The sequence below is a fragment of the Mytilus californianus genome, unplaced genomic scaffold (genome assembly GCF_021869535.1).
Source record: "Mytilus californianus isolate M0D057914Y unplaced genomic scaffold, xbMytCali1.0.p SCAF_1, whole genome shotgun sequence".
Taxonomy (NCBI): domain Eukaryota; kingdom Metazoa; phylum Mollusca; class Bivalvia; order Mytilida; family Mytilidae; genus Mytilus; species Mytilus californianus.
This window is the reverse complement of record NW_026262581.1, coordinates 54,996,478-55,013,227: the sequence shown is the minus strand read 5'-3', so window position 1 is coordinate 55,013,227 and position 16,750 is coordinate 54,996,478. Positions and strand designations below refer to the sequence as shown.

General features: G+C 32.0%; 1 protein-coding gene across 1 annotated transcript in view; it reads left to right on the top strand.

The window, feature by feature from the left end:
• Positions 1 to 3,470: 3,470 nt before the first annotated feature.
• LOC127721582 (rho guanine nucleotide exchange factor 3-like) overlaps positions 3,471 to 16,750 on the top strand; it is a 29,934-nt gene continuing 16,654 nt past the window's right edge. The window contains exon 1 of the mRNA XM_052228364.1: positions 3,471 to 3,578. Coding sequence (XP_052084324.1) covers positions 3,541 to 3,578 — 38 coding nt within the window. The 5' untranslated portion in view covers positions 3,471 to 3,540. The remainder of the gene's footprint in view (positions 3,579 to 16,750) is intronic.

The following is a 16,750-nucleotide window of genomic DNA, read 5'->3' as shown; positions in this document are numbered from 1 at the left end:
TTAAGAGTAAGTAGTACCACAGTAAAAAGTAGGTTATACCACAGTAAAGGGTAGGTAATGCTAGGATAAAGAGCAGTAGTGTCATAGTATAGAGTATGTAGTGCTGCATAAGATGGTAGCTAGTGTCACAGTAAATGGAAGGTATCGAAATTGAAGAGAGTATGTAATGTCGACGTCACAGTAAGGAGTAAGGAGCGCTACAGTAAAGAGAAGACAATACCACCGTTAAGAGTATGTATCGCTACAGTAAAGAGCATGTAGTGCTGCATAAAATGGTAGGTAGTGTCACAGTAAATGGTAGGTAAGTGACATTGAAAAGAGTACGTAGTTTCATAGTAAGGAGTAAGGAGCGCTACAGTAAAGGGTATGTAGTGTCACAGTAAAGAGCATGTCGTGAGACTGTTAATGGTAGGTAGTGTGACGCACGTCTGATTAATCAAATTATAAACCTATGGATGGATACCCCATATCCTTTGTTTTTCTAGTATTTATACCTCTAAAATGGCAAAAGTATTTCAAAAGCAGATTTCTTACACCAACACGTTAGTTATATCCATATACAATGTAGACATTTAGTGATTTCAGTGCAGAAGTCATAGGTCAAATTTGACCGAAGGAGCAACATTTTAGTTTTAGTATAATCAGATAATTTGTTCCTTTTGAGTTGATTATAACATCAGGATTAAAGCAAAATTTGTTATGACCCTGAGGACTCCAGCTTTCTAAAATAGATTGATATAAAACTTAGGAAGAAAATTGTAATGGATACATTTCTTGTGACGAATATGCAACAACGAGAGGAAATTCCTCTGTTATAAGAAACGTAATCTGATTGCGGATATAAAGGAGGGAGGATTGAAAATGGTTCATTTACAATCCTTCAACTTTTATCTTAAAATTGGTTGGGTGAAGAGATTTTTTGCAAATTTGAGTGGAGACTGGCAAAATATTCTAAAACTGATATATAGTACATTTGTAGGTGCAAGAGCTTGTTCTTTGCAAAATTTCAAACTATTGGAGATTAGTTATAATCTCATCAATCCTTTTTTGGAAGGAATGAAATTGAGAATGGAAATGGGGAATGTGTCAAAGAGACAACAACCCGACCAAAGAGCAGAACACAGACCAAGGCCACCAATGGGTCTTCAACACAGTGAGAAAATCCCGAGGCGGGCTTCAGCTGGCCCCTAAACAAAAATGTGTTCTAGTTCAGTGAAAATGGACGTCACACTTAACTCCGAAACATATATATGAACTAAAATTGAAAAAAAAAAACATACAAGACTAACAAAGGCCAGAGGCTCCGGACAGGCGACGGGGTTGAATATGTTTTGTGAGCTCTCAACCCTCCCCCTATACCACATTTGAACAGATTAAACAATAAATTCAGACAAATAATTTTATGCAGTTTGATATCAAATATCCCTATGAAGGTAAATCCGTGTATAAGAGAAAAAAATTATACCAATTTAGAAAATTTTACCCCACATGATATTTATCTGCAGCAAATTACTAGCAGCAAAAATATTAAATTCATATATAATATAATCTTATTGTAAAACATGCACATTATCCAGTTGTAAAATTTTCAAAATGGGAGCATGAGCTGCATACTTATGTTGAAGACTGGCCAAACTATTTTGGTATACTTCAGAAAGGTTGCAGAGATACATATTTGTATAATTTCCAATATCAGTATTTACATAGGATTATTCCTACAAATAACATTTTGTCCAAGATTAAAATCAAAGACACAAAGTTAGTTCTTTTTTAGATGTGAAGATGAAACTATTGGACATTTATTTTATGATTTTCAAGTGACATCAAGTTTTGTAGATTTATTCTGTGCTGGTCTGAAAAAATTCTTTGTAAACATTGCATGAATTCAACAAAAAGAACTTTTTTCTAGGTTTCATAGAGGAAAGCCTATTTTTGAATTTTCTAGAAATTGTTGTTATAAAATACATATACAAATGCAAACTGGAAGAAAGGCTTCCTAATGCACTTGAACTGAAAAATAGACTGAAAAACTTTTATGATATAGAATTATATACGGCAAGAAAATACAACAGAGTTTTTGCACTTGAAAAACTTTGGGCCCCTGAGTGAATTATTTATCCTGAATTGTAGTCTTAAAACCATATCATATTAAAACATATATCTTTTTGACTTATTTATGTTAACAGAGCAAACAACATGCATGCAACATATACACAGTACAGGTAAATCATTTTTTTCTATTTTATTATCTATAGATATTTTGCTATGAAGAGATTATGAGAGAGAGAGAGAGAGAGAGAGAGATATTTTCAAATGGTTTATATATTTATTCATAACTTTGCAAAATAATATTTTTTGTTATTATGTTTTTAAAACCCTGTAACAGCTTAGTCAGGTGGTACTGAAAGTGTGATGTGAAACCCTGACTATTGGAAAAAGAAAGAAAGAAAAAGAAACGTAATCTGTGTCATTAGTGTTCATTATCTGACAGAAAAAAAATGTCCTCCTTCGAAAAACTGTTAGAAGAAATAACTTTTTAAATTAATTATGAAATTACATAAATAACTGACCCGTAAAGTAATTTTTTAAAAGTATTAGACCGAATAAATGTATTATTTTAAACGACTTCTAAGAATGTATCTGAATGAACTACTGGATTGCTTAAAATTCATTCTTAAACTTGAAAAACGTTTTTTAAAGGTAATTCTTCTTAAAAGAGGACAAATTTATGTGCATCAGAAAATGAACAATGCGTTCTCCATTTGTGATGATCTTCACGAAAGGTGCATATCTGAAAATTCCTTATTTGAGTCTTACAGAACTTTTAATAGATGTTACGAGTTTTTTTTTTACACGAGAAAAAATTGCACTCACTCTACACATCGAATCGAATATCAAATCCAAATTCTGTACGGAATTAAATAATTATTTGTACATTCCGTACAGTCAAATGGACGGACCTTCAGTATTTGTCTTACTGTCCGACTCCGGAAAGTAGTTTAGGTAAATTTATGAGACGCCAGGCCGTTTCAGTTCGATATCAGTAAAATCAATCATATATTCTTTTACAATTCTCAAAAACATAAATTCGTTATGTGCAAAAATAAATACAGAGAATCATGAGCTGCATATGCATATTATATGATTTTAACAGCATATTCCCGACCCCGGACTAAGTTGTTTTAAACAGATTTGATCAGATTTTATATAAAAATTATTCAGTAGATTTCTTAATTTGAATATTGTAAGATATATATAAAAATTGCATAATATCATTGAAATTTCAGGTCCATATGATGTCACAAGAAACATGAAGATTACTTTTGTTGAATCAATAATAACTTTTCAATTTTTAGCTGATTACCGAAATAATGGGTAGGTCACGAATGTGTCATCTGAAATTTAGCAAAAATATTATTGAAGAAATTTTAAACCGTGCGATTTGATTGGTTTTAACTGTTTCCGGTTCAAAGCCGCCATATTCAAAGACTGTTTATTATTTTTATTACTTTTGTAAATGCATAAATCCTGTTTCCAACAATGCCAGCGAAAGAAAACAAAGACGAAAACATTTTCAAGTAAATATTATAACTTAAGAATATGTCAAGGTCCAGTTATTATTTTGGGCAGTGTCAATTTTCTGATAATTTTACTTTAGGGTCCCAAAATTATAATTTTATCCATATCGACCTTTAAACAAGTTAAAAAAAGACATGCAATTATCCTAGCCATAACCAAATTAAAAGAAACATAACCCTTAAGTGCAGAGGCAATATAGTAAAAGGATCAGTCCCGAAGAATGTTAACTCGTACCATTTTAAACTTTTCAACTCTTACCACTAACTGACTAAAGCGTAGTACTAGTAAAGGTACTTTCCACTATCACCACTCTGAGTCTTGAATGCTTCAAGGCTCAGCTTAAAAAATAGACAAAAATTACTTTGAACTTCATGCACACAAATAGTGGCAGAATAATCTGACAGTTGATTGGGATGCTTAACAGGAAGAAGGAAAAGGTCAACTCGTAACACTGAAAAGTGGTACAGATGCTTACCCCTTTTTGTATTCTGTGTCTCCATGGCTGCGAAATCAGAAAGTTGCTCTGGACACAGAATCTCAATCACACGTCAATAGGGATTTGCAGATTGGAACTTGTGCAACCATCTACTTGATAATAATAAAGTGAATTATGAATTGTCTGTTGAAAATACATAGAATAGAGAAAATTATTAAAACAGGGAATGTGTCAAAGAGACAACAACCAGACCAAAGAGCAGAAAACAGCCCATGGTCACCTATTGGTCTTCAGCACAGCATGAAAATCATGCGCCAGAATGAAGGATTCATCTGGCCCCCTCAACTATCATGTATACTATTTCAGAAAAAATGGATGCAACACTAAACACAGAAACATATAAATGAACCAAAATTAAAAAACACACAAGACTAACAAAAGCCAGAGTTCCTGTCAGACTTGGGACAGGACCAAAAATGCGGCAGGGTAAAACATGTTTTGTGAAATCTCAACCCTCTCCCTATACATCTAGCCAATGTAGAATTAACAAACACACAGCAATATGCACAGTAAAACTCAGTTTTAAGAAGTCTTGAGTCCAATGTTGGAATAGGTAACAGAAGAAACTAAGCAAAATGACAATGATCAACATAAATTAACAAAGGATTACTAGCAGTTACTGACATGCCAGCTCCAGACCTCAATTAAACTGTTCAAAAGATTATGTCTTCATCATATGAAAATCAAGCACAATCCCTCCTATAAGGGGTTTAGTATCATGCCATCATAAATTATAAAAGAACATAACCTGTAACATGCCAACAACTGATTATTGAATAAATGTGTTTATTTCCGATGTCAAGACACTATATACATGTAGCTATGAGAGAATCAATATTGATTAAAAAAAAATGCCATCTTTAAAGTTTAATGACTTGACAATAGTATCGTAACTAGATCTCTTGTGAATAAGTCTGTTTAAAGGTTAGGTTATATAATTAGCTTTTAAGGTGAAGGACAACATTTTTGTGCTTTGTATAGAATATTACCATAAAAGATGGAATGTAAAATACCTGAATGTATAAAATGTCTGCACGTTGATTTATATTTACAAATGATGTCCTTGTACCAATGATAAAATTAAGTAAAAGTTTTGACAAGTTTGTGGTATTGATAACCCTGGTGTAATAATTTTTCAGAAATACAGAGATTTCTTTCGTTAAAATCAAATACGTTGTTACATGTACATACACGAGCAAATTGAACAAGTTGAAACCATGACTATGACCAAATGTTACAGGGTTCTTAGACAGAATAAAAGGATTCGACAAGTTTATAGATGTTTATTTCATTTGACATAAATGAATAATCCTGAATTTACACAAATAACAAAACATGAGTTCATAGACAATACGATGTACAAAGGGATATAACTCTAATCCATTAAACGGAAAGTACATGTATAAAATACGATAAACTGGCTCTGTTCTATAAGAATACTAGTGTTGGATAATCGGTTGAAATTACCAACCGATTATCTATTACTATCAGTTGACAGCAACCAAATGACTATCGGTTATAATCTCATCATTATACCTTGCCCTTTTTTAAATGAAATCATGCATTTAGTCACACTGTACATGTCTAATACATCAGGGATGGGCACGATTACTGACAAATGTAATCGATTAATAATCGATTACTTGAGGGATTTTTGTGTATTCGATTAATAATCGATTACTCTGATTTTTGTATGTAATCGATTGCAATTGATTACTTTATCAAAAGTAATTGGATTACTTTTCGATTAATGTCAGTTACATGCTATAAAATTACAAAAAAATAATAAAGTAAGTTAAACACAAACATTTTGTTATGTATAGGGGAAATTTATAACTTGATCAAAACTTCATTGAAAGCATTGTTTTCAAAGTTTAAGTTGACAGTTTGTTTCTAGAAAGAAGCTCTCACTGAGGATTTGAAATATTCAAAAATTCTTTAAAATCTGGTTATCTACATGAGTGAGATGTAATAAAGTTCTTGCAATGACACCACATGGTTTCAGTCACTTCTTTATAGTCTAGTTTTTTTTCCACATGTCTCTATATTTTTCAAGTTTTGCTGTCATAATGACTTAAGTTAGGTATTTTGTATTTATTAATTTTTAACTATATTTGAAATAGTATACATTACAATTAAAATGTAAAAAGAAGAATAATTAACTAGTTCAGCTAATTTCAAAGATGTAAATTTATTATATTTATAACTAATAATGCATGAATTAATCATTTTGTTTGGATAATCTCCCTAATTACAGGTTATAAAACTGCCAATGGAGTACATTTCATAACCTGGGGAAATATAATGTCAATCTCCTCTTAATTAAACATAATTGAAATCAAAACATCTTATCAATTAGAAGTCCTTGATCATCTTGATTAGTAAACACAGGAATTTGTTGGGATTTTTCTATACTCTATTCAAAATCATGATATTTAACAAGATATATTTTAGTGTCAATATGGGATACATGTATCTATTTCTGAACAAGAATTTCAATGCAAATCAATTGATACATTGTGTACTTTCTGATTTTTATATCATAATATTATAACAAATCCACTGTGTATCTAGTTTAGCTAAAATTCCAAATCTTATTGAAAATTACACTTCAATGTCAAAGTAGTACAGAACTTAACATAAGACTCATTTCTTATTTTTATCTATTTAACTATTTCAAAATAAAAGGTCTTTAAATAATTGACAAGCATTGAAGACAGTTAAGTCAATTGTTTAAAAAGCTGGATATACAGTAAAATTGGTAGGAGTTCTGGTTGATCATAATGCAGCTTGAGACAATAGATACAAATAAGGCATTTGATAAGCTCTGGTCTAAATACTTTCTATTTTATCTGTACTATAAAGTGATGAATGCATATATATTTTCATTAAAAATAGGTTTAATTTCATCAAACTATTTCACTAAAAGTAATTGAAATGTTATCAAAAGTAATCGATGATTACATCCTAATTTTTGCTGTAATCGATTAAATTACGATTACATGTAATCGAAAATGTCTTCGATTACAGATTACTGTCGATTACTGGGAAACATGTAATCAATTACAATCGATTACGATTACACATTACGATTACCCCATCCCTGTAATACATATATTCCATTGCATTTCATTGCAGAGTTTTATATGTTCACATTTGATCTTTTGTTTCCTTTTCATATTTTATTTAGCAATTTAAACAGTGAATCAATTATAATCCAGATTCAGATTGAACATATTTTGTCTTATAATTACAACATTTATTACCAACAATGACACTAAAATTTCTAAATTTCAATGGTATTACTCACATTATAATTTCAAATACATAGCTGTACAAAAATATGAATACTTTTCATTAAAAAAAGTATTTAACTTTAAGCAATTTAAAATTAATAAAAAATAAAACAATGCATATGCATTTAAATATATACATTTAACTAAGGGGATCCAACCAATGTCTGTTAATTCGTGTAGAATGCCTATTTTTCAATTTTGTGATCATTATTCTTCTGTCAGCTGTGTCATTCGTGCATCTGTACTTATAATTGCAAGAATGCAGAATTCTTACATAGTTGATCCGTTCCGATCCGTCATTCGTATATATTTCAATGGCGGACAAACCGAGAAAATTTCCAAAAATAAACAATGTTTTTGACAAGCAATTTGGAAAGGAATATGACGTTTTTGACGCAACAAATGGATGAAACATTTATAAACAGCAATTTGCACCATGTTCTAATGTAGCAAAAAAATTATTTTGTCTAAAATCAGAATGATTTCATGTACGCTCTCGAGTAACTAATGTTCTATAAGAATACTAGTGTTGGATAATCGGTTGAAATTACCAACCGATTATCTATTACTATCAGTTGACAGCAACCAAACGACTATCGGTTATAATCTCATCATTATACCTTGCCCTTTTTGTCGAGCCTTCGACTTAAGTCGAAAAAGCGAGACATAGCGATCCGTCGGCGTCGTCGTTGTCGTCGGCGGCGTCCACAAATATTCACTCTGTGGTTAAAGTTTTTGAAATTTTAATAACTTTCTTAAACTATCCTGGATTTCTACCAAACTTGGACAGAAGCTTGTTTATGATCATAAGATAGTATCCAGAAGTAAATTTTGTAAAAATAAAATTCCATTTTTTCTGTATTTTACTTATAAATGGACTAAGTATTTCTGCTGGGAAATATTACATTCACTCTGTGGTTAAAGTTTTTAGAATTTAAATAACTTTCTTAAACTATCCTGGGTTTGTACCAAACTTGGACAGAAGCTTGTTTATGATCATATGATAGTATCCAGAAGTAAATTTTGTAAAAAAATAAATCCATTTTTTCCTTATTTTACTTTTAAATGGACTTAGATTTTCTGCCAGGAAACAACACATTCACTCTGTGGTTAAAGTTTTTAAAATTTTAATAACTTTCTTATACTATTTTGGATTTGTACCAAACTTGGACAGAAACTTGTTTATTATCAAAAGCTAGTATCTAGAAGGAAATTTTGTAAAAAAATAAATCCAATTTTTCCGTATTTTGCTATTAAATGGACTTAGATTTTCTGCCAGGAACAACACATTCACTCTGTGGTTAAAGTTTTTAGAATTTTAATAACTTTCTTATACTATTTTGGATTTGTACCAAACTTGGACAGAAGCTTGTTTATGATCAAATGCTAGTATCTAGAAGGAAATTTGTTTTCTTCCAGTTAACTTAACATTCAGTCTGCAGTTAAAGTTTTTAAACATTTATTAGATTCATAAACTATCCTGTCTGTTAATAAACAGCAATTTGCACCACGTTCTAATGTAGCAAAAAAAATATTTTATCTAAAATCAGAATTATTTCATGTACTCTCTCGAGTAACAAGTACCGGAATTGAAAGAAAGTATTTCATAAAAAATTATTTATTTTAAATAACATACGATCAATCTGTATAGTCAATGCTTTAACCATGTTTATAAAGAAAGAAATTGGTTATGTCTTTGATGATAGGATGTTTGACATTGTTATTGTCATCGACTGATATTTTTCATTACAATTTGTTTGACTGCACATTTAAAATGCAAACCGGAAACTGACCGGAAGTTGATATGCTAAAAGTCCAGAAACTATAACGACAATCGATTGAAAAAAATCCCAATCGATTATCGACATCGCCAGGCCCAACCAACTGATTTTCGACTTATTCCGATCATCGGAACAACACTAAAGAATACAACCAATGCTATTAAGGCGAAGTGTACGTAATTGCACGACTCAAGCGGAATTTAGGATAAAAAATGTGCGTTGTTAGTTACGCGGGTTATCTCCCCTACTCCTAGAAAGGAAAAATGGGCACATGAAAGAAAAATGACTTCGTGCGGTCTATCATGAATCGAAACAAGTATTCATGTGCTATCTCAAAACTTCAAAGAAATTATTAGAATGACTCCAATCAGAAATCTGAGTATCCTATTGTGAGTAAGTCTGACTCTATTACCACTGTTTTTGTTTTAGACACGCAGGAGCAGGTACACAATACGACTCGTGTTTATTTCATCAGAAGGTAAAAAGCCTAAACAACAAAATTATAAACAAATAAACCAGTGACATTTCTGCTTCTATTCGTATCAAATTCTTTAATATCAAACCAGAATTGACCCAACAATAATTTTTGAAAAACCATAGTTTTGAATGAAATGTCGCGTAAAATTGTAGGTAACGACTAATTATATTGCATGTGAATTTGTGTGTTGAACTAGAAAGACGTTAGCATGTCCGTTTTTTATGCAACTGGACATTTTATGATGTTTTATATTTTATTATTTTTGTTAAAAGTATAAAAGATACTAAGGGGTAATCGACCAATTGTACTACATTTATAAGCCGAAGAAAAATCAACACTGGCAACAGCAAAAAAAAAACCCATCAGATTCCGACCACAAAACATCACACACTCAGAAACTGAGAATTGAGCACTGTTACATTTATCTCAGAATAAGTAAAATGTATGTCATCCAAATCTCAGTTTTCAAGGTGCAGAAAATAAACAGGTGTCTTCTATTCCGTCCGCAATTTTTGGGGAAAGTAAAATCTAAATTTAGAACCATGGTTGAAACTGAAACTACACATGATCTACACATGTATGATAAAAATAGAACGTGTTATTTTTTCTTTATCAAATTCCAATTTGAAGGGATGGCGAAATTTGTTTTCTTTTGTTGTGCTTTTGTGTATCATTCAGCAGTAGTATAAGGTAGGGGAAGAAGGGGGAGGGGGTGAAGAAAATAAGGTCTACAATTTCGGGGCTTTTTATAACCGACTATACGATATGGGTTTTTCTCATTGTTGAAGGCCGTATGGTTGCCTATAATAATTGCTTACATCCATATCATTTAAGGTAGCTGGGGTGTCTAAATGTTGGACGATAGATTTTTCTTAAACTTCTGTAAAAGACTTCTGGGTCAATGTAATTTCAAATTTCAATATAAAAACTGGGGATCACGGACCTTGAAATTAATGAAATTTGGGTTATTTTAAATTGTTAATATAGGGGAAACTTAAGTTTTCCTTATATTGCAGAAACATTAAACGATAGAATTGGCTAATTTTCGATGAGAGAATTGCTTTTCATTAAAAACTACGAAATATCAAATAAAAATAGGGGGTCACGGGCCTTATTTTCTTGAAAAAATATCCAAAAATTTTAAATATACTTTACAACACTTAATTTTTTGATAGTTAAATCTTTAAATTTCAAGTTTTAGGTATTTTGTTGTATATTAAATGATACTTGGTAAAATATTTTTAAAACAAAAAAGTATTTTTGCAATATGATAAGAACGGACGCTCAGAAAAAGACACCCGATCTACCTTAAACTGTGGCAGATAGTTGTCTCATTTGCACACATCTCCTTATTTTCATATTATATTAACAAAACTGCAATTCATTTGCATTATATACAGGAACAATTTGTATGGCACTACACTAGGTAAACTTGTATAGCATCACCCTTGGTACATTCTTATAGCATTACACCAGTACATTTATAGTATTACGCCAGTACATTTATAGCATATCACTATGCACAAAGCTTTAGCATTATACAATTATAGCCTTTTTGTGAGGTCGATACGAGGTTATATCGACCTAAGAGAAGCATATGGACTGAGGACGAAGTCCGAGGTCGATATGCTTCTCTGGGTCGATATAACATCGTATTGACCTCAACCAAAGGCTACAATTGTTATATTATTAATCAACATGCTGTATGCCCTGTGCAATATGCTGTTTTTGACCTACGAAAAGCTAAACACAACAGTATTGGCGTGCAAACTGAGCAAATACAAATGTACATGTGATCAAGTTTTAACGAATCACAAATCCTTAAAAGTATTCGATTAATAATATTACACTATACACAATGCTATAGCATTATACACCATATAAACAATGCTAAGGCTAACACTGGAAATGATCTGTGCTACGGGAAGTTATATCAAAAACTCCGATCTGTTTTACTTTGCTAAAATTCATATGCGGGTTCTTCTTTTGACCTTATTACAGCCACAAAAATTCTCAAGATAATATGCAGATGCAGTTTTCTTATTTTTTGGGGGTCGTGCATGTGGATATTTAACAAATAATGGTACAAGAAATTATTTCCTTTTTTAATTAAAATCTCCAGCAAACATTATCTCATGCTTTGTCGTGTAATTAAAGAAAAGGGAAAGTGATCGAGACAGGAAATTTTTAAAATAAAATTGCAGAGTTGTGTCACGTGCACGTGTGTGAACCTGACAAATAAAATGGGTTTTGTGCGCAATACCTCGAATAGCGCCGGAAATGGTGAGGATGACAAGATGCAGCAAATTATATTCACTTTTCTAAAAAACAAACATGCAGAAATGAGATTTTAAAAAAGACGTGTATACGCGATCCCAATATTATAACCGAATATTCAAATACGTATAGAATCATTCTGTCAACGCTGTGTTAATCGGGACAATTTCAAACTTGATATTTGATTCATAATTATTAGAACAATACAATATAATAATAAGAAGATGTGGTATGATTGCTAATGAGACAACTCTCCACAAGAGTCCAAATGACACAGAAATTAACAACTTTAGGTCACTGTACGACCTTCAACAATGATCAAAGCTATACAGTAACTTTCTTTCATGCACCGGCTTGCAGTATATGTATTTGCCAATTTGCTTTTTTTTTGGCAGCAGAAATATCCTTAAAAATTGTCAGTTTATTTCCTTTTCAATTGATTACACTTGAGCATTTGCAATAATTAGGAAAATGGGTTATACACACTCACGATTTTGTTACGACACTGTACGGTTTAATAGCGTTATATAGAGTAGAAATTGTGATGATGTTTCAGTAGACTTCAATAACTTCGCCTGCATGTTTTTTATTCTTTCCGTTAAAAATCGAACTTCCACAGGATGTAGCTTGAAAACTAGCACGGTTGCTAAGGACTTTCTTTGCACCAATGGGTTCGTCGTTCATTTTCGAATAGCATATCGATTTTTAAAAAAATTCTGTGGATCAACGAATTAGAAAATCTTGATAAAGTAAAAACATCTGCCAATTTTTATGATTTTCCCTATATATCCTTTGTATTATTGGCGTATCATGCTGTTAATTTCAACAGCTTGTATCTGAAAAACGAAAACGGTTATCCCCTTTTTAGCTCACCTGACCTGAAAGGTCAAGTGAGCTTTTCTCATCACTTGGCGTCCGTCGTCCGTCGTCCGTAAACTTTTACAAAAATCTTCTCCTCTGAAACTACTGGGCCAAATTTGACCAAACTTGGCCACAATCATCATTGGGGTATCTAGTTTAAAAAATGTGTCCGGTGACCCGGCCAACCAACCAAGATGGCCGCCATGGCTAAAAATAGAACATAGGGGTAAAATGTAGATTTTGGCTTATATCTCTGAAACCAAAGCATTTAGAGCAAATCTGACATGGGGTAAAATTGTTTATCAGGTCAAGATCTATCTGCCCTGAAATTTTCAGATGAATCGGACAACCCGTTGTTGGGTTGCTGCCCCTGTATTGGTATTTATAAGGAAATTTTACCATTTTTGGTTATTATCTTGAACATTATTATAGATAAAGATAAACTGTAAACAGCAATAATGTTCAGCAAAGTAAGATCTACAAATAAGTCAACTTGACCAAAATGGTCATTTGACCCCTTAAGGAGTTATTGCCCTTTATAGTCAATTTTTAACCATTTTTCGTAAATTTTTGTAATCTTTTACAAAAATCTTCTCCTCTGAAACTACTAAGACAAATTTAACCGAACTTGTCCACAATCATCATTAGGGTATCTAGTTTTAAAAATGTGTCCGATGACCCCGCCCGCGAACCAAGATGGCCGACATGGCTAAAAAATAGTACATAGGGTAAAATGCAGTTTTTGGCTCATATCTCTGAAACCAAAGCATTAAGAGCAAATCTGATGAGGATAAAATTGTTCATTAGGTCAAGATCTATCTGCCCTGAAATTTTCAGACCAATCAGGCAACCCGTTGTTGGGTTGCTGCCCCTGAATTGGTAATTTTAAGGAAATTTTGCAGTTTTTGGTTATTATCTTGAATATTATTATAGATAGAGATAAACTGTAAACAGCAATAATGTTCAGCAAAGTGAGATCTACAAATAAGTCAACTTGACCAAAATGGTCAGTTGACCCCTTAAGGAGTTATTGCCCTTTATAGTCAATTTTTAACCATTTTTCGTAATTTTTTGTAATTTTTTACAAAAATCTTCTCCTCTGAAACTACTAAGACAAATTTAACCAAACTTGTCCACAATCATCATTAGGGTATCTAGTTAAAAAAATGTGTCCGATGACCCCGCCAATGAACCAAGATGGCCGACATGGCTAAAAAATAGTACATAGGGTAAAATGCAGTTTTTGGCTCATATCTCTGAAACCAAAGCATTTAGAGCAAATCTGATGAGGATAAAATTGTTCATTAGGTCAAGATCTATCTGCCCTGAAATTTTCTGACCAATCAGGCAACCCGTTGTTGGGTTGCTGCCCCTGAATTGGTAATTTTAAGAAAATTTTGCAGCTTTTGGTTATTATCTTGAATATTGTTATAGATAGAGATAAACTGTTAACAGCAATAATGTACAGCAAAGTTAGATCTACAAATAAGGCAACATGACCAAAATTGTCAATTGACCCCTTAAGGAGTTATTGCACTTTATAGTCAATTTTTTACAATTTTCATAAATTTTGTAAATTTTTGTAAATTTTTACAAAGTATTTTCCACTGTAACTACTGGGCCAAGTTCATTATAGATAGAGATAATAGTAAGGAGCAAGAATGTTCAGTAAAGTAAGATCTACAAACACATCACCATCACCAAAACACAATTTTGTCATGAATCCATCTGTGTCCTTTGTTTAATATGCACATAGACCAAGGTGAGCGACACAGGCTCTTTAGAGCCTCTAGTTTTATTTTATTGTCTGATGTAATTTTCCAAGCAGAATCCATATGTAAAATTTTTAAAAATTCTGTGGAGTAGTTAATTACGTACACTTCGCCTTAAAGTGTATACATAATAAATGTATAAATCCAATCAAACTCAATTATATACCAACATGGCCATGATAACCAAGTCAGGATTAATTGATACATTTTGTCCAATAATATTACGCTAATCATTCATTTATTTATGAATGAACTATTTCTATAATGTTTACATATAATTATTGACATACAAGTAACTACTATTCACAAGACACAAACAGTACATGTACGGAACTAAAAAAATAGACAAACACAGAAAATTCAGTAAACTAAAAATACATTGAAAACACATCTTACCATGTACATGTATATGGTACATAAGTCTATCTCCTATTTGGTAACATCACAGGATCATTCAAACATCAAGATATTCTGATCCTGTACAAAATTTAAATATAACCTACATCATTGTACATAAGTCTAATGACATATGTATTACTTTTCCAGAGACTATGATGTTGTCGTCGATGGCATCAACAATTGTTAAGTTTTCTGCCTACATGTAAGCTAGTTTGATAAGAACTACTTGTGATTGAAAACACATCTTACCATGTACATGTATATGGTACATAAGTCTATCTCCTATTTGGTAACATCACCGGATCATTCAGACATCAAGATATTCTGATCCTGTACAAAATTTAAATATAACCTACATCATTGTACATAAGTCTAATGACATATGTATTACTTTTCCGGAGACTATGATGTTGTCGTCGATGGCGTCAACAATTGGTAAGTTTTCTGCCTACATGTAAGCTAGTTTGATAAGAACTACTTGTGATAGATCAATGATATTTTGTATGAAGTTGCATTACAATCAGTGCATATCAGTTTGACAACATTTTTTTGGGGCCCTGTCCCCTAAGTCATGGGGTATGAATTAATTACCAATTTTCAAATTTAAGTTTTCTACTTTTTAGGTAGTTTGATAGGAACTACTTGTGATAAATCGATGATATTTTGTACTATGTTGCAAAAACTATCAGAAGATCAGTTTGACGACTATTTTGGGGCCATGGCCCCTAGGTGACTTTGACAATGTTGCTGTCCATCAGATTGTTTTTTTCTGAATTTTATGCCAAAAGGCAAGACATATCTCTGTGTCAACAGTTTATTTTATAGTACATGTAGTAATTACTATGTTGAAAAATGATGGTAAAGAAATGATGGCAGCTTCCAGCAGTTTCTGTGCAATTACTTATTAACCGCTCAACCAATGCTTAACTAATTTAAATATGTTGTTACTGTTTTAAAAATTGGGGTCAAGTAGGATATTGTAAATTTTCACTTTTGCCTTTCAAGAGTTATGGTGTTTGATAGATTGAGAAATGACAATTTATGTAACTTCAGTGCAACGACTTTTGAACTGTTATACAAATACTTTTCAAATTTTAATACGTTATTACTGATGAAAAAATGGAGCTCAAGTTCGATTTTGACTATTCTCACTATTGTCGTTCAGGAGTTATGGTCCATGATAGATTTGAAAATTGCACTTAAAGACAGTTAAAGTTAAGTCGTACAGTCACCTATAGTTGTTAACTTCTATGTCATTTGGTTTCTGGAGGGGAGTTGTCTCATTGGCACCATACAATGTACCACATCTTATTTATATACACACAGATTCTGTCAAGTCAAACAAGTCTGAAAGCACCATACACTATAATACTTCACTCTCATATGTACTCACTGCCCTTTTAGGTTCATCAATGGTTACTTGCAAAGTTCAGAAAACCCAGATTGCTGTCAATTTGACAGCTCATGATCATCTCTTGTTGAAATTAGATCTTGAACTTCATAATGTTGCAATGTACATGTACCATGTGGACCTTGTACATGTTGTAAGAGATTTTCAGATCTCCTAGGCATTAATTTTTTGTTGGGAGATTCTTTTGAGTTTGTTTAACCTACTGAGCATGGAATTTTCTGTCAAGTGAGGTATACATGCCCTTGTTTGTCTGCTGTTAAAAATTAAAAACTGCTGTTTTTTGTTTGTCATTTATATAATTTGGGAATTTTGTCTTGGTTGTAGATCTATGGAAGTCTCTCAATTTCTCCATTTATTCAATTAAAGCTGTCCAGCAATATTTATGTATAATTAGTCATCC